Source organism: Fusarium phalaenopsidis (genome assembly GCF_050370095.1).
Source record: "Fusarium phalaenopsidis strain FUZ10S chromosome Unknown contig_32284, whole genome shotgun sequence".
NCBI classification, from domain to species: Eukaryota; Fungi; Ascomycota; class Sordariomycetes; order Hypocreales; family Nectriaceae; genus Fusarium; species Fusarium phalaenopsidis.
In genome coordinates this window covers 1,240,572-1,258,196 of record NW_028145414.1, presented here as the reverse complement: position 1 = coordinate 1,258,196, position 17,625 = coordinate 1,240,572, and the positions used below count along the sequence as shown (strand labels likewise).

Sequence of the window (17,625 nt, the reverse complement as noted above, 5' to 3'; positions counted from 1 at the left end):
ACAATCGTAAACAGGTTGCAAATGATAGTACAAGCGAGCGGCGCTGAGAGCGATGTCAAGGAGAGGAGGAAAGAGGCGGGAGAGGCAACCGTTGAGACGAATGCAAGAAGAGATGGGACAGAGTCGGTACAAGACAGACTGGGCATCCGTCCCTCCCATCTTTTTTTTTGGAGGCCTCACTGAGCAATCTGATGTGAGGTGCACGTTCCGAAGTGGCTGCTTCTGAATAGCTTCGCTTGCTATTGTCGTTTCGCCGTGGCTGGTTGTGGATAAGGACGGCTTGCTATTGTTGTTTCTTTTCTCGGCAGCGTCAGACTGCGATTGGCTGTTTGGTGCCGAGTTGGTGGTGTGGGTAGTGAGAGTTGTCTCCTATTGGCTGCCGAGGTTGATATTTGGTGTGGGTGTCTGGATGGATGGATGAACAAATAAACAACAAATATTGAAGTAGGCGTAGGCCCGGAAATTGCAGAGGTTGGGCCATGCGATTTTCTCAATGAGGCAAGTCATTCATGACTGCCATGTCCGCGTGCTGTCACTTCTCAGTCTCGTATTGCCCCTGAGAACGAAACCCCGAAGGCAGCTTCATTTTGATTTCTTGTATGAATCTTACGGGCTAAACATGGCAATGGACCATTGCCGGTTGCTAAATATATGAGGTCAATCTGCACCTTTGCCGCTGCTGTAGTCTACAATCTTTTCCACAGCATCCTGCCAGTTCATCATCGCTTCCTTGCCACACTAAAAAGACATTTCACTTCAACTTTGTATCAAACCGCCAGCCCATCTGGAAACATGGTTTTCAACGTCTGGTTTGGTCTTTCTTGCCTTGTCGCCGGGAGTCTCCTGGCTTGGACGCCCGAGACTTGGACCCCCGATTGGTTTGGTGGTAAACCCGCCGCTCCCCCCCAGGAGTTTCTTGGTAGGTTTCACAAGTTATTTCGCCCCTCCGTGAGCTAATCAGTTACAAATAGCCAAGGTTTGTCCTATGCAGTGGGACATTTACGACGAGAGCAAACAGCATCTCACGCTATACCACTTTCTCGGCCTGAAGACGAATGCAAAGAAGGATGAAATCTGGAATGCCTACCAACGGGCTACCAAGACTTTCGGTGCCAAGGCTGATGCGTGTCTGGGCTCCATCTTTAGCGAAGACGGCGAGCGCATCACCGACGGCATCCCACTTAGCTGCCAGACTGATGAGTACTACCTGGCCGACAAGATGATGCGGCTCGCCACGGGTGCCACACTCGTCCTGCTTGATGAGGGCCAGGAACAAACGCTTTACGACATTCACTTCTTGACCGTCATGTACGAAGCTGAGAACATGGGTGACAAAGTCGCGGACAAGTCGAACCTGCAAAAGTGGAAGAGGAACATGGGGAAAATGATGCGACTACAATCGGAAATCCGCGAATCCATGTGTTCTCTGTGTGGAGCGTATGCGAGAGAAGGACACTGCCGAGAGAAATCAGGCTGGATATGGGGCTGACTTGAGCTGAGCTGAGCTGTGGTTGTTGGTATGTTTGGAATTATGTACTGGTTTGTGCGAAATGAAGATTGTCACACAAAGGGTTCAAGGGGGTTTCTTCTTCTGTTCATTCATTCTCTTAGCCTAATATTTATGCCTCGTCAGGCAAAACATGTCCTGCCCACATTCACAATTGGTTCATCCGGAAATGTGACAACTGGTCTTATGCATTATGCGGTCCATGGTAGCGTGTCGCGGAGTGCTTACTGAAGTGACTCAGAATTGATATGCAAAGCAACTGCGAAATGACTCTACAAGAGTTCTCCAGCCATCACGTCACACGACAAGGGGTTCGGGGAGACGGTCAGCCGGTCCCCTGTATGATTCTATTCCCAATACGAGCCATAAGTGCCTGGCCTCTTCGCAGGCACAGCCTCAAAAAAAAAAAAGCAAGAACAATACCACCGCCTTATTCAAATTTCCAACCATGACGCTCACATGACCACAAAAGGGCCAGGTCAGCTCGGCGTGCACCCGCCAGGGGTCAACCCAGCCAGCCACTGTGTCGAATTAATTGGTGAAAGTGTACGTACCAATTCGTTGCGAAAGAAAAATGGCCAGTCGCGGTAAAAGTGGATTGTTGGAGCAACTGTTCCGGCCGTTCCAGTCGTACTCTTTGTGGCTCATCGGTTGTGACGATTGCTGGCGGAGACAAGTTTAACTCAACCTTCGCCAGCGACGACGTTAGAATAAGGTCAGAATTAAACTCAGCTGAGACAAATGCGTTCGTTACATCAGCCTTAAAAGCGGAGCCACGGTGAACTCAGTGGAGGGCATGGCGTGCATGTGTCAGTCATGTCCTGCGAAACATGAAGCCCTGGCGTCTGCCCCTTTTCGGGACATGCATGTCAGGGGAACGACAGGCATTCCCGTTTTACAGGGGTCACAGCCGACCGCTAGAAGTGACCGGGTGTCTCTTCCGACCAGCCAGCCACAAAACACTAACGTTAGTGACGCCACTCACTCACTGGCAAGCAAGTCTTGGGTTGGGGGCCTCCCGTCTTTCAGCTACAGTGGATCTTTATTCCTGGCTAGTTTCTTCAATCCTCCCTACCAATCTCTGCCCCAAGCTTGTCCTGTTCCTCCCAGAATTCTCTCTGCTTCTCCGCCATCTCCGCCACCGCCTGTCTGTACGCGTTCACAGCACAGACCGCCTCTTCCCCAGCTTGTTTGACCTCTTTCTCCAGCTGTTCCACCTCATCTAGACTGCCGATCTGTCGTGCGCGCTCCAGCTGGGCCGTGGTGGTAGCCAGATCTACTTCCGCGCATCGCTTGATCTTTTCGTGGTTGATGGCTTTTGTGGTTGCTTCCTGCACGGAATTGTGGTGTTGCATGAGGTTGAGGATTCGATTTTCAATGGCGTCCAGGTCAAGGGCTGGCCGAGGAGTGACTTGGGCGGGGGCTTGGGCTGGAGCTGGGGCAACAGGGGCTGAGCCGACCATCTTGTCAGCACTCAAGTTTTGGTGGGTTGGCAAAGCCGCAGCCGCCTGAGTTTGCTGAGATTGGGTCTTTTCACGGCCCAAATCAGCACCGCTTTCAGGCAAGACACCGAGACGGAGCACGTCAGCCTTGATTGAGGGCTGGGAGGTAACCTCAGACTTGACTGATGCTCCAGCTCCGCCCATCCTGAGCCTCGCCCGTTGGGCGTTTCCCTCCTTCCACCACCGGTAGGCTGCCGTCTCGTCTGTATCCCACACAGTGAGGACTGTGGGCAGCAGAGCCATGACACCTTCCTCATTCTTGACATTGGCAGCAAGCTCCTTTGCGATATGAACCACCAACTTGGCTCAGGTTGGGCGCAGGTGAACAAGACCAGGGAAGTCAAGACCACATCTTTTCCAGAGTTCGCCTTCGAACAACGGCAGAAATGTTCCATCGGCGAGGGACCGAACGTCAGTGGACAGTTTTCCCCGTATCGGAATATCTTTCGGCGCGACCAGGGAGAAAAGCTCGGTGACGATGCGGCTTTTGCATGAGTGGCAGATTTGAAGGCCCCTGCGACCCTTCCGGCTGTACTCGCCAACGGGGACTCCGCAAATGTGCTGAGATGGTTAGCAAAGATGGGAAAGGGGTGGTGAGGGTCCATGGGTGACTTGCCGAGTTGGAGTTGTGGCCAGACTGAGGCATGGCTGTGAAGAATATCACTATGATGGAACTGGTGATGACCAATTCCTGGTGATGTGACTTTGTCTTGAAAAGACTGGGGAGAACTGGATCATATACAGGTGTGGCCTGTCTGTTCCCTAGAGTGGTACACACAAGCTGGGATCCTTGGCAGCTTGAGGCCTGTCGTAAGTCCTTCGTCACAAGACCATCCATATGTAACAAATCATTTCAAGTCGTTTCAAGAGGCGAGCTGAGAGCTCGACGGAAAAGCCACTGGACAGTTGTAGCCTTCCTGCCGCTCCTCCCAGACCGCTTTTCGGGCCCAGGAGCAGTCACTAACAACTGGCAGGGTCATCCCGGCAACAGGCGTTTGAGCTCATTTCCATGGTCCAATATTCCGGCGATCCCTCTTCTCTGCCGCTCAATATTTCTCTGTCTCCCCCTTCATCAACCCTGACACCCATCCGCCCTGAACAGCCTCCTTTCTTCCCCAATTTTCACCACCACACCTATCCTCTGATCTTAGCATCTGCTATCTCTACAGTCACACCATTCTCACTTTATCATGTGCCCAACAAACTCGTCCACCGTATGGTCCCTTTCCTACCAAGTCTTTCGCCCCAGCTAACCCATCAGCTCATTTGCGGCGTCCCAACCAACGTCTACCTCAACAGCCCCGACAAGTCTACGAAGGTCAAGTTCCATTCCACATGCAAAGGCAGGCTCTTTGCAGCCATCGCTGGGAGCGGCTTTGATCAGGCTGCTCCTCAGATACCAACTCAAGCGCCCTGCCATCCTCCATCCACACACAGCCAACCAATGCCCGTTTTCCCGACAGTTGCTGTGGAAGTGAGCACCCAGCAGGTCAGGCCTCAGGCTGAGAGAGTCGAGCCGCCAACGGGCCAGTACGATGTCATTCAAAGCTCACGACTGAGAGAGCTTGACCTTGAGGTGGAGGCAGACCATGAATTAATTCAACAGCTGGTGGAGAAGGGAAACTGTGGAGCGCAATAAATCACCATGAAAAAGGCAAAGTGAGGAACATTTAATGAACATGGAGATAATTGGGGCATTTATGCTGCTCAATAGGAGCTCGACGGGGGGACCTTGGTCATCTTTCTTGGTGTCTTTTACTGTAGTTTGAGAATCTTACACTGAATCACGTCTCATTCTGACCACGGGTCCTTTCCTTTGGAGAACGGGTTTGAGCAATGATCTTCACCTGGGCTCATCCCCTGAAGCCCAGGGGATGAGCCCAGGTGGTGATGACATGCACCAGAGGCACACTTTGAAAAGGAGTCGGCGAAATGTCGGCTAACAGGAACGAGCACCACCGGGGCGAGAGAGTCTGGCGGTCCATAAAAACCAATAGCGCAGTTCTGGGCCAACAGAAGTTATGCTAACAAACTGACAGGGGGTGATCACTTTGTGACTTTGGACCCTGGGCCATTTAGTGGCATCCATTCGCCGGTGTAGGGTACCAAGCAGCTTCATGCAAGACCTTGCTTGGCCAGAGAAGAATTACTGGCCCAAGGCAATATTGTGCGAAATTTGAGCGCCTGGTCAATAGAGAAGTGGAAATTACGACCAAAAGCAAAGTTATTTCAATGCATGCGTCAATTACTGGGCCTTCTACCTATTGTTCCGGTGAGGTGAGGGGTCACATCGACTACGGATGCAGTTCCCAGTTGAGTGTTCAATAAGTTCATCACTTACCAGGTTTCGTCGTTGGGACTGGCGGCCGCCCAAATTGAATGTGGCGTGGACAATAGGAAATGCTCTTATTGACGATAAGCCTTTGCCTGCAAATCCGGCTTGGCAATCCGTATTTTCTGTTCTGCGGCACATGATCCGCCTCCTTGCCAATAGTCAACACCCTTTCGACGAGGAGCACGGTACGGTCTAGAGCTAAGCCACATGACTCCAATGAGTCATAGACCTGTAATTCGATCTATCAGATCAATAGTTCTGCCGGCAAATGCATGCTCCTGTTCCGGTGCACCATTCATCCATGACTTTCCCTTGGTGCTGAAAGATATCTAATCACTTCTGGTGGCCCGCGTTCTAAGCTATCATATAATCTCGGGTTCCCGGATTTCCTTCCATCATCAATTGATGGAACCGACTTGTCCTTTATACCACTCTCTGTATTTGTTATCGAAATCAGCATGTCTGATCACGGTTCTGAGCAACCAACACCCGGTCCCAGTGAGATTCCGGCCACCGAAGCTACCACCAGCATTGAGGTCTCTGACCATTGGAAAACACGATGCCGTAAGATTCAAAGATACGCAACTGATTGCAAGATCAATCAAAGACCTTGCCCAGTGGGTCTTACCGACCGTTACCTCCGGATCGCCGAGAAGATCTCCACGCTAGAGGAGACGTCCGAAGGTGAGGAGCAGTGGATGTCGAAGTGGGGGGTACACCCACAAAGCTGGCCGCAGTTTTGGAGATCGTTTCTGAAAGAAAGCAAAAACTGGAACGTGGTCTTGTCCGAAGATTTAGGAGACTTGAGCTTGGAAGAGGTTGCTGGCTTTGGGTTTGTGGATCGTGAGTTTACCTGCAAGACTGAGTCTGCATCGCCTGACTGACCCTTGGGACAGAAGATCAAGATGATGATTCCGACATACGAGAGGAACCGGATGCCGACCCCGATATGCAGGACGAATTCAACACCGATGGAGCCCTCATGGAGCGAGAAATTGAAACAAGTATGTTGCCATGTGTCATCTCGCTGCTACCTGAATACTAACTCTTCAGATCATGAGGTCGCTATTTCTCCGGAAAACAGCGTTGACCATGAGTATGTCGTCCAGTATGCTATCGATATCGAGCACCCACCCCTCCCCGCTCCTGTCTCCCGAGATACGAACCCTTCAACGAGAAAGACAAGGTCGAAGACACAATCAGGTGCTCCTATTTCGAACGTTCAGGGAGCCGAGGGTCGCATAGCCGTTGAGACATCTATCCAAGAGGCCTCAGATGAAAATCCCGCGGCGAGCCGACCTCATAGAGTGGCAAAGGAAGCTCCTCTAGCCGCGAGTATTCAGAGATCCGGGGCCCACAAGACACCTGAGGCCTCCCCAAAAGAGACTGCAGTTGGAAATCTTGTGCTGCGCCACGCACCAAGAAGCAGGGGCCAAACATTGGATCGAGAAAGCTCTGCCCTGACCGACGCAGGGATTCAGTTCGAGGCACCACACAAGCCAGGCATACCCTCTGCTGCGCATCATACACATAAGTCTCACATCATCGAGACTGTTGCGCCTCGTACTGTGGCTTATCCTGCTACGATTCCTCGAACAGTGTTGGGCTCTCATGGCGAATCTCATGACCAAGGACGGGGGCTTGGTACCTGTCCTCCAAAGATGACTCAGGTGGCGCACAGAGTTCCTATCTATCAGGCCCCCCAGGAGAAGTCGCCTACCTTCATCGCCCCAGCCCAGAACCAAGAGGCCTACCGACGTGATCGACCTCCACCATTACCTGTGGTTGGGGCCCGGGCAACACAGCCAGGCATTGCCACCAGAACCCAGACTGTGTCTTTGGCAAGGGAATTGATGTTTTTGAAACCCATGGAGGCTTTGAAGAAGGCAAGACGAGAGGCCAAGGCGGCAGGAAGGTCACGATTTGGATGAAGCCTGCGGTGTCCTGCAGGGAGGAAGGGGTTTGAATTGGCATGCAGAGGAAGATAATTGGATATGAGTGATCCTGGCCGTTCTTTTAGCTCTTCAAAGTGTTGATAGACTTTTTAATCTAGTTTTGACGATAGTACATTCAAGTTGAGAGAGAACGACTCTGGAGAAGTGAGGAAAATGTGAAGGAAACTCATCAACGCAGAAGCCTGGTGTACAGTTGATGAGGGATGCGTTCCTCCGTGAGACATTAATCATGAAATTGGGTGCTATTAACGAGGACGAGGTTAGGGCTCGTATCAAACCTCCATCTTCCCACCTATTTCCAGGCGTTGACGAGCGAAGCGGCTTTGTGTTTGCGCGCCCCTGGGGATGTCAAGGGCTTGTGATCTGTGAATTTGGGAGAGCTTCGGGATGACAGGAATATCTGGGAGCGTTTGTATACCTAAAACCATTGTCATTTGGGCCACTGACTGTTTGCACGGTGTACACTGAACTTGAGAGTCACTACATGAAGTGCTGTTCAGGATTTGTACACGCCCATTTTCTCCCACGTGCAACGAACCGTCTCCAGGCATGCTCGGAGCAGAACAATCATTTCATCGACATGTCTGTCTATGAGAAAGACGAAGAGCCTGACCTGGAGGCCTGGCCGTATGGAGATGAATCTTTTATGAACATATCTTCTTAATTGGTCACGCATACGAAGCCGCTACTAGGGTTGCAGTAGATATTGAGAAGTACAGAGCGATGACATCGAAGCTGATGATGAAAGGATGAAAATAATGAAATGGTATAATGAAGTCGTCATGATAAAGTTGTCATGATAAGGCTATCAAGATAGAGTCATCATGACAAAGTTATCATGACAAAGTTATCATGATGAAATGACTATGATAAGAAGAATAACAAGTGCGTTGGCGATATAGCAGGACATGTACCCCACGCATATAATATTGGTAGGTTTGGGTATGTTTTATGTCGGATGCGAAACAAATTTATAGACTACAAAAACTTATAGGAGAGCACTCTCAATGATCATGCGCTGATGACACTGCACCCGATTGCGGACTGTACTTGTACTGCCTTGATCTGTGTACTGAGTCTCAAATACGGCCGTGATCGATGTGTCTGTATACTTCCATATAGTGCCTACATGTAGTGATGTCGGTGTGAGATTATTATTTCTCTCTGATGGCAAGTCCTCCGTGGTACTTGTTCCACCTGGTTTGTCGACAAAACAATGTAATAATCACGTGTGAGCAGAAACTTTCAATACATATGGTCTGAAATCGCCGCCGTATCTCATGGAACTTCTCATTGATGAGTAATGATACTTCAAGGAGGGCATCATTTCTTCGCTATAGTTTCACACCTTTCGTCGAACACTCGGTCATTCCTTCTTCAGTATCGGCGGCTCATATCATGCAGGCTATCTGTCTTCCTGATCATCCCACAAGAACTGTAGTGTTGCCCATTAGCTTACAACAACCCATCGGAATGGCCCTACAATATGCCAAGCCTACCACACCTTAGAAGGATCCGTTGGACGCCATATGCTAGCTTGTAGGCGAGAATGCCAGCGGTATATACGAAAATCTTGCGCTCTACTACGAACAATCCCTGATGGTTTTACAGCGTCGCGCGGAGATGATGGGTTTGCCACCACGTCTGCGTACATGTATACATCCTCTGCGTCTAACCATATAATCTATCAGCTCACCAATGCGTGCAAGATCGTGTAAGTAAATAAAGCAAGTCCAACTGTAATTGTTGATCTACGTACCTGATCCTCGAAGCGGATTGGAACTCTTCGGTACGTGATCCGATCGCCGATTCGTTAGAGAGAAACCATAAAACAAAGACAGGTGGGCACTGCACCAAAGCCTAAAATTTCAAACATTCTAGATCTTCTGGCTCAGTTTAACCATCAAGGGCTGGGCTTTAACTATGATAACGAACGCATTGTTTCACACAGGAAATAAGCTGTCTACCAGGCATGAACGGGAGGCAGTGGCTATTGTTGCGTCTTACGACAACATGTTTGGATGCGTTTGTCAGATGGTGGCACGGTGGTGCCCGATATCGTGGTTTCAATGCCGTTCATGGTGAGTAAACCGATGTTGGGCCTGCTTTACAAGACTGCTGCAGGCTGACACGCACTACATGAAACCACGTTTGATCAGATTGTATGCACAGATGACGTTGCTGACCTCAGAGATGAAGATATACTCTGTGACGGGTGCATAGGTCGAGCAATGTACGTTACTGGTGAGTGCTCAACAACCCGAATATGACTATTGAGTGCTATTTTACTCCACGTAAATCTATCTCAAAGAGGACACCCCGAAGATATTTGAGTATTCAGGTAAATATGTGGTGGGCTCAAATAGCTTGAGATGGAAGTGTTGTGTTGAAAGCTGATATGTGCAACCTGAAGCTTGGTAACTCGACAGTATAGTACACTCGAGCTACCTATTCAACCTCACCCTCACCGTCCTCTTTCTTATGCGAAGGTTAGAGCACTTAAATACGCCCTAAAGCGTCTAGCCTTTTATCACGTAGGTAGGGATAAGATTTATGTTATAGGCAGTAAAAGGCCAAGAAGAAGCCGGTATGCCAATAATTTGATGTACGGCTATTATAGATTGTTTATCAGAACTATAGTGTGGCCCTTGATCAGGTAACTACGCCAGAAGACCGTGACATGAAAGTTCAAGCGACGGCAGCAGCAGGGCTTGCCGTGGGTACAAAAGACCGTTGGCACAAGCGTGGCGAGATTGCGGCATTGGTGTGCGGCGTGTCAATGCCTGCGGCTGGTGTATCCCTGCGTAAATGAAACTGGCCCCGTCAAGTTACTTTTCTACATGATACTATTGCACCTGTCTCTATCTAAAAGGTCATTCAAAGTGTATCATTCAAGTAAACTGACACTACCTACCAGATTTTAGAATGACTATAGAACTTGTCTTGGTGGTAATGGTAGTTGTCATGTTCACGTGGATGAAAGCAACCTTTTTGATTCATCACACCAAGATGCAACGTCTTTCTAACTTTTGTACGCCCCTAGATATAACGGTGTAATGGGTATTGAAGTTTCACTTTCTCACAGCGTATACCTATCTGTCCTCTAGTCATAGCTCCACAGCGTGTCTTTAGCGAGAGGCTATGGCAGCACATGGTTCTACAGCCACAGCCGCATAATTTTCGCGATCGGGGAAGCGTATGTCGGTGTTATCATGTGCGACTACGTCATAAGAGGTACACTACGATCCGTTTGAGTGTTTTCATAGTTGAAGCCCGGCCTTGACGGGACAACTGATCCAAAAGATGGATGTGCGTTACGAGCAATGCCCAGATCAGCGGAACAATATTCGGCGAAGTGCAATCTTGTTGCGTTCAACTCTTTCAGGGTCCTCAACAGAATACCGATATCTAAAGCTCTTAAAGAACTCTCATGTGAGAGTATATTGTTTTTAACTAAAGATCTCTTCGTACTTAACGTCCGCTGTGCCACGGCAGCATCAGGGTAGACCATATTGCTACGGATTTCTCGAGTGTGCTGGGCTGGAGCGCCGTTCAACTTGAGCGTAAGATGTATGGCAGACTTTCGTAGGCGTTCAGAAGAGGAAAAGTTGGCTTTAGAAAAGCTTGGATTGACTTTGCGTCGTCTATTTTATTTTTCTCAATGGCATAAGTGTCTATCACACAATCAACAAGCACACTGTCTTTAAAAAACACACTTCAAAACGTACAGCAGCATCAAAACCCAATGTTGCAAAGCACGGTAAACTTTGTGTTGTCAATCCCTTTCATTGAGGAATATACCTCCCCACTTCGTCATCTCGATCATTTGTCATGACAGCAGGATTGCAAGACTGCGATTGGGACTTAGCTTCAGCAGATGGGTGAATGATATAGCTTGTGCCATCATGGATGCGTACTTTCTGTCGGCTTATGTCTCTTGATGTAGTTTCAATGAAGATGAAGACGGGAATGACACTGGGTCGCGCAGCTCACTCAGTATGGTAAGAGACGGCAGATAACTCCCCGGTTCATGGTACCAAGACCTGAGAGTACATAAATTGACAACAGCGGCACCTTTCAACTGACCGATGCCAGGAACAATCCAGCAGGTACAGTTGAGTTTGGGAAGCTTTCTAATCTGCTATAATCGACTATAGTACAAGAGAGAATGTTGAAAGGTGAACGTCAGAGCTGGTCTAGTACTAAACTGGTTTGTTTACCCACAGGCAACACTCAAGGCATGCATAGAAACCAGGTAGCGGGTGGTCTCACGATACGTGTACAGTGGACATCGATGAGTCTCCTCGCCCAAGTCCCAGGACCATCAAGTGGGAGACTCCGAAGCCAAAGGCCACTGAGGACGCGGACCCTGCTAATGTGATTGCACAGCTTCAGAGGCGGTGGTGCCATATCATTCAACGACTATTGGAAGCCCGAAAATGTGAATGTGCATGCTCTGAGATGAGTGGAACATCATCTAGACGGTACTGGTTCTAATCTATCTCCTACGAAATCTCACAGATCGGTTTAGCCCCCAAAGTCGATGACAAACAGTTAATGGTTAATAGCATCTACAATTACATGTCCTTTGTAAGAGATAATCCCAAGCTGGGAATGGATCTTATCAAAGTGGCTGACGGCATAGGCACGCGGACAAGGAGACCATTGCAGCAACAGCTAAGCGGGATTCTACACGCAACGAGCATTTGAAGCCATCAAGGCTGGGTCTACCTTGGTCGACGGTACTAAATACGGTATATACAAAGTTAATGAGGCTCTAGGGTGCCTTAATACTGTCATGTATCAGTAATTGTGTCTTTGCTGCTGTGGCTGAAGGTCTCTGGTGAACTCGTTATTATTGCAATAATAACAATAATGCCATAAAGTTAGATCAGCACAAAGGCCATACAGCCTAGAGCTATATAAAGGCCTCGAGTGCTCATGGCGATTGTCGTATTCACAGATATTATATGGAAGGCCCACGCCAAGACGGTGAACAAACTCGAGCCCGACACTAATAAACTCAACGGGTAGTTCATCTCACCATGGCCGATCCAAAGCAACTCACCAAACATATGAACAGACTACGATGAGCCAGTCTGGCTTACCCTTGATATAGTTTCTATCTTCTATTCTAACTCAATATCCCATTGAAGTTCCCAATTTTATGCATTGCCATGTCAATTTAAAGGTGCTATTACTTGCTGCCTCCACATCTGAAGTCATAGAGCATATGTGTTGACAGTAAACTTTTATCTTGAACCTCTGGCATTGTCCAAGGGAATGGCGAATGTATTTTGTACAGCTGAGCCCTGAACTGGAGGTGACGCAGTCTATCAATCAAACCACTTTGAGAAACGCCCAGACTAGTCTGGCTCGCTTTTTTCCCTATCGAGTATCGCGGTGGGGGGTCCAACAGTGACGGAGCCACAGTCATCGTTCTTGCAATAAACAATGTGCCGCTTTGTTTATCTTCAGAGGAGAGTCACATGTTTAAATCCTGTCCGTTGAACATCGCCCCCAATCAGAGACTACTTCACGAGTCCGGCTTTAGAACAAGGTGATCAGTGCAATGTAAAGCTAGCATTCCCCATTAACCAACTGCCCCGGGACTTCACATTTTATATCTCTTTCTATTTTCTTTTCAATAGCATACTTGTCAAGCACATAATAAAAAAACACACTGAGACACACGACAATATCAGAACCCAATGCTGCAAAACACCGTAATGATTGTATGTCTCTTACTCCTCCCAGAATGAACGGAGTTACGCAGGGGCTTTCCCCAGAATTGGGGTTGGTTTATTAAAAGGTCGTCTCTATGAATCACAAGCTGTGATCGATGGCGACGGTATCCCAAACTCCAGCAGCTCGAGCCATTCCCGGTTAGTGAACAAGAGTGGTGAGCCGCCTGTCGTCCACAACTTTCACGGCAAGATATTAGAGCTAACCATAGCTTCAACCCAGTCAAGTTGTTGCTAGTATTTAAATGAATCCACTGACCCTACTCTAAGTTCGTCTAAGGGCTAGTGCTCTGTACATCGTGCCTCAAGATGTTGGTTAGTGACTTTCAACACCTTTAGTGCCTCTTTACTGTAATCCTTGACGGCACATAGAGTCCTCTTGTAGGCCTAAATTTGGTGATGCAGAACCCCTTGCTAGATAGTTGATTTATGAGACCTAGGCCACTGTGTTAACATCGGCTTACGATGTTTTAATGTGTTGAAGATCAGTTCTTTATTATAGTTGCAACCCGGCCCTTGATGGGTTAACTGAGCCCGAAGACCGACATATGACACTGGGTCAAGTCCCTCAATAATAAGCAGAGATTTCACAATGTTGTCATCTTAAATGTAAATTAAGACGATTTAATTCTAGCAGGATGTAAGTTTATATGACCTACTTCAAACAAAGCGTTTCGCCCAAGGGAATCAAAATGATCCCACCCATCACCGTGAATAATAACATAATCTACATCCTGCTCGGGTGGAGGCGGATGAGCGCGTGGGACCAAGTATCACGTACAGAGGGAACGGGGTCGTCTTATTGTCCGGTCAGCAAATGGCACAAATCACTCCTTACACAATTCAAAACTAGATGCCCTGCCTCGAACAAATCTCGCAATCTACATGTCCCAGAATCGAAGCGAGATGGACAGCTCACTAAAGCCAAGTTACCTTTGACCCCTTATAAGTTTGACTAGAGCATGGTTTAGTGGTGAGCTGGAATACTGTATTTCTTTTGCTTAATTACTCGACAGCACGCCCTCGAATGTCAAGGTATTAACCAGCTAGCCTCTCAATGTACCACTGGCCTTTTCTAGGCTTTCTATTCAACACTGTTGGTTACCGATGATATCGACTAGAGGGAGTGCGGGGCCGAATGGTGAGTAATATAACATTGAGGCCATGTCAAGAATAGACCTCTTCAATGTGTTCCTCTGGGGTTCGACCGGAAGCCCTCGCATGGGCATGGGCCTAGACCACAGCGTGGTGCAGTGTCAATCATGACGCCTTCTGAATAACGTTCCAAGACCAAAGGTCATGACTTCGCGTAGGATGCTGTGCCAAACCCACTTAGAGAGTTTTACATAAACTAGACAGCATCTGGAGGATCAACCGTTTTTTCTTGTCCCTCCTGTCACTTGCTAGTTTTTGTTGAGGAGCGTCAGACCAGGTGAACCTACGAAATGGATTGAACCTATCTATTTAGTTAATTTTAGACGGTTAAAAAACATCTTCAGGCTCAGTTGGAGGCCATGTTCGAACCACACAACTCACCACCTTCCCATTCGTCTAATTAGTTCTGAGACATTGAAGCTTTTCGTGCATAAAGGAATTCTACTCGTGTTCAACTGGACTTCGTCGCACACATTCTAGTTGACCTGGGGTGAAGCCATACCTGGGCGGGGACTGCACTAACCCCCAAGTCAGCGGGACCATGTCGGGATGATAGTCAGAGGCGTTTGCCAGAGCGCTTGCGACACTTTTGAATGCTCCCAGGGGACTTGTCTTGATAATAGGTTTGAAGAGATCTTTCTATCTATTGGCTCAGCTCTATGTCCCATCAACGGCCGGCCTTCAACTACATGAGAAAGAGATAATACCAATGTCAATAGATCATAGGATTACATCCCAATACTAACACAGTCGTCTTTTTTTTCAGTTCTTCTACTAGGTAACTGCAGCAAAAGATTCGGCAGAGAATGTCATTGCAATCAATACCCCCTGGCGGCCAGGCTTATTATAGCTCGCAGTGAATAAAATGTGTGGTAGTGATACATGGAGGGGGGGCTGATCTTAGCGACCACAGTCCTGGATCGAATACATTATGGGAGTTCTGCGAGGAACTTAAACATTATTGCTCCGAACGAAACCTGTCTTATGAAAGGCCAACAATAAAATAGTGGGCAAGACGATCTCAGTGACGGATGGCGACGTAATTGCCATGGCAACGAGTAGTCGACGGACGATAGCAGATATCATAATGATACACTACATGAACGAGTAGCGAGCCGTCATAGTCCTAAACGAGCAACCCAATCAGCAAATCAAACACTTTTATCGTTACTAGCTTTGTACTGGTAAGATTCAGGGTCAAGTTTCGATCAGCAGCCATATGAACTCGATTAAGCTCAAATTGGCCCCTGAGGGTGAAGGTTATATGGCATTTAACGGTGCCTTTGTAATATGTTCCAGTGCGCGAAGCAGTTCGCTTCTGCGGTCAATCTGTCTTCCAGGTCTTCATGGATCCTATCGACGCGCTTTTACGCCTGGGGAACCAGATTAGATCAGCTTGAGCGCTTAGCATACGAGCTGACTTGAATCCTTGATCGTCTATAGAAGAGAAACGAAAAAAATAAAAAGAATCGAGCATTGTTCTCCTTTGGCTCTGTTAATAAGAGTAGAGAAACTCGCGGGCTTATCCACGCGTGCTTATTCTTCTACTTGTCTTTACTCCCTTTTCTACCTTTCTTTACCAATGGCAACCACTTATGATAGCCAAGGCTAGAAATTCCACAGCGCTACTACGGTAGAAAGTGCCTCCATATTTGACGGACAGCAAGCCGTTCTCTTGAACGACAACAGTTGTGCAGATGCTGTGACTCTTGCCAAAGCGGTTGAGCAGGCCGGTGCTCTTGCGCCCCGAACTCGAGCCGCCTAGCGATTCAAGTACATAAGAGAGTGCAGGAGTCTTTCCAACTCGTGTGTTAAGCATCTTCTTGAATCGGTATCCCAGTTGAAAGCAACTTCACCTGAGAGGAGTGCGGTGATAGGCTCAGCTTTAGCGACGCAGGTGCTTTTCTTGGGCGTTTAACAATCAGGTGGCTGCAGTTGATCACCTGCTTAGGACGCGATAGCGACCAAGTTTGTGATTTACACGCCTTGTGGCGCCAGTTCCCAGTCCCGACATTTACAAGCTCCTCGCACGCCCGCCATCCCAAGACTTCGTCCTCATGGACACATGAGACAAGACGACTCCCGAAAAAGACTTCGAGACACAGTGTCTCATGCCGAGACTGCTCCTGCCTGGCATCTGCGCCAGGTTGAGATGTAATATGGAGACAGCCAGACTATCATCGAGCCTCAATGCCACCAAGCGTCTTCGGACGACGGCATGATGGGAACCTTCAGGTATCAGGGCCAAATTCCCATCCAAGGGAATACCCAAGACTTTCAGCTGTTCTCCATCGCAGCACTTCGAAAGATTAGGGTCCTGGGCGTCGTCATATGTTGCATCAAGCTCTACTATACTGCAGCTAGACTGCTGGAGATGAGGGATGAGACCATGACCACTGGCCTCGATACCAAAGTCGGCGGGCAACGAACATCCATAAGGTATGCTAATTTCCCAAGGTTACTTTCAAGGCTCATATCCTGCCACCAAAGCTCAGTGGCTGCCTATGAGGGCATGTGCTATCGTGAGCGTGTCTGCAGAGCAAGCCGTAACACGAGCGTCCTCGCCATGTTTTTTTCTTAGGGTAGAGGAGTCTACGGCGGAACTGTCTTCGGTGTATGGGATCTCATGAATGCGAGACTCATGTATGACTACTCGATTGGCAGCTTCGATCCAGACCTTGGCAGGAGAGTCTGGCATGATTTGGCCGCCTGGGCGCGGTACAGACTGGTCTACGCAGCTTTTCTCCTGCGTGGTATGATAGCCCTAGCGATGAGCAAGGGATGATACTAGGCGGTCTTGGCTGTGCCCTTCACGACCTGATTGATACTGGACCAGATGTTGTTTATGGCGAAGTGAGAAACGTTGTCCCTACTCTAACTGGCGGCGACCTCTCTTTCGAGGCGCTGAGGTTGGTCTACATTGGTCTAGTGGCAACACTCCAGTGGTGCTCCGATAAACATGCATTCAAGACTCCTGGGCTTTCCATTCTACTTACCCATCCGTGGTAATTGAGCAACTTGAGATATCGCTCGGTGGCACTGATGAGCCGACTAGCACCATCGCCGGACTACGCCGTATGCCCTGACAAGATGGTGTCGCCGCCGATCTTTAACTTCATTACACGAAACCATGGCCTAAAGTTCAGCACTGGTTAGATTGTGCTCGATTCTCAGCCAGCCGAGTTGAACTGCATCCAAGCATCGGTCAAACAGGTAAAGCTTTAAAATCTTCAAGGCTTGATCACCAAGCTCGTTCGGCCAGTGCTAGACTATACCCATGGACAGATTACCGCCCTGCCCACAGAGACAACGTGCTACACTGATGTTTTCGAATTAAAAATCTATAGCAGACACTTGGAGAAGATGCAAACCCTCAGGGACCTCATGCTGGTCATGTGGAAGTGTGGCTCGGTGTGAATGGCAATGA

At 48.6% G+C, this 17,625-nt stretch overlaps 3 protein-coding genes across 3 annotated transcripts; 2 read left to right on the top strand and 1 right to left on the bottom strand.

The window, feature by feature from the left end:
* Positions 1-792: 792 nt before the first annotated feature.
* On the top strand, positions 793-1,489 carry LRP88_02264 (uncharacterized protein; the record flags this gene model as incomplete). Its single annotated transcript, XM_083238931.1, has 2 exons — positions 793-919; positions 972-1,489. 2 exons carry the CDS (start codon positions 793-795, stop codon positions 1,487-1,489), a joined length of 645 nt encoding a protein of 214 aa, XP_083105526.1.
* A 1,079-nt stretch (positions 1,490-2,568) lies between these two features.
* LRP88_02263 (uncharacterized protein) lies at positions 2,569-3,309 on the bottom strand (the record flags this gene model as incomplete). Its single annotated transcript, XM_083238930.1, has 1 exon — positions 2,569-3,309. The coding sequence occupies one exon, from the start codon at positions 3,307-3,309 to the stop codon at positions 2,569-2,571; it is 741 nt and encodes a 246-aa protein (XP_083105525.1).
* A 2,493-nt stretch (positions 3,310-5,802) lies between these two features.
* On the top strand, positions 5,803-7,275 carry LRP88_02262 (uncharacterized protein; the record flags this gene model as incomplete). The annotated part of the gene is made up of 4 exons (XM_083238929.1): positions 5,803-5,908; positions 5,963-6,187; positions 6,241-6,348; positions 6,398-7,275. The coding sequence occupies 4 exons, from the start codon at positions 5,803-5,805 to the stop codon at positions 7,273-7,275; spliced, it is 1,317 nt and encodes a 438-aa protein (XP_083105524.1).
* Positions 7,276-17,625: the final 10,350 nt, after the last annotated feature.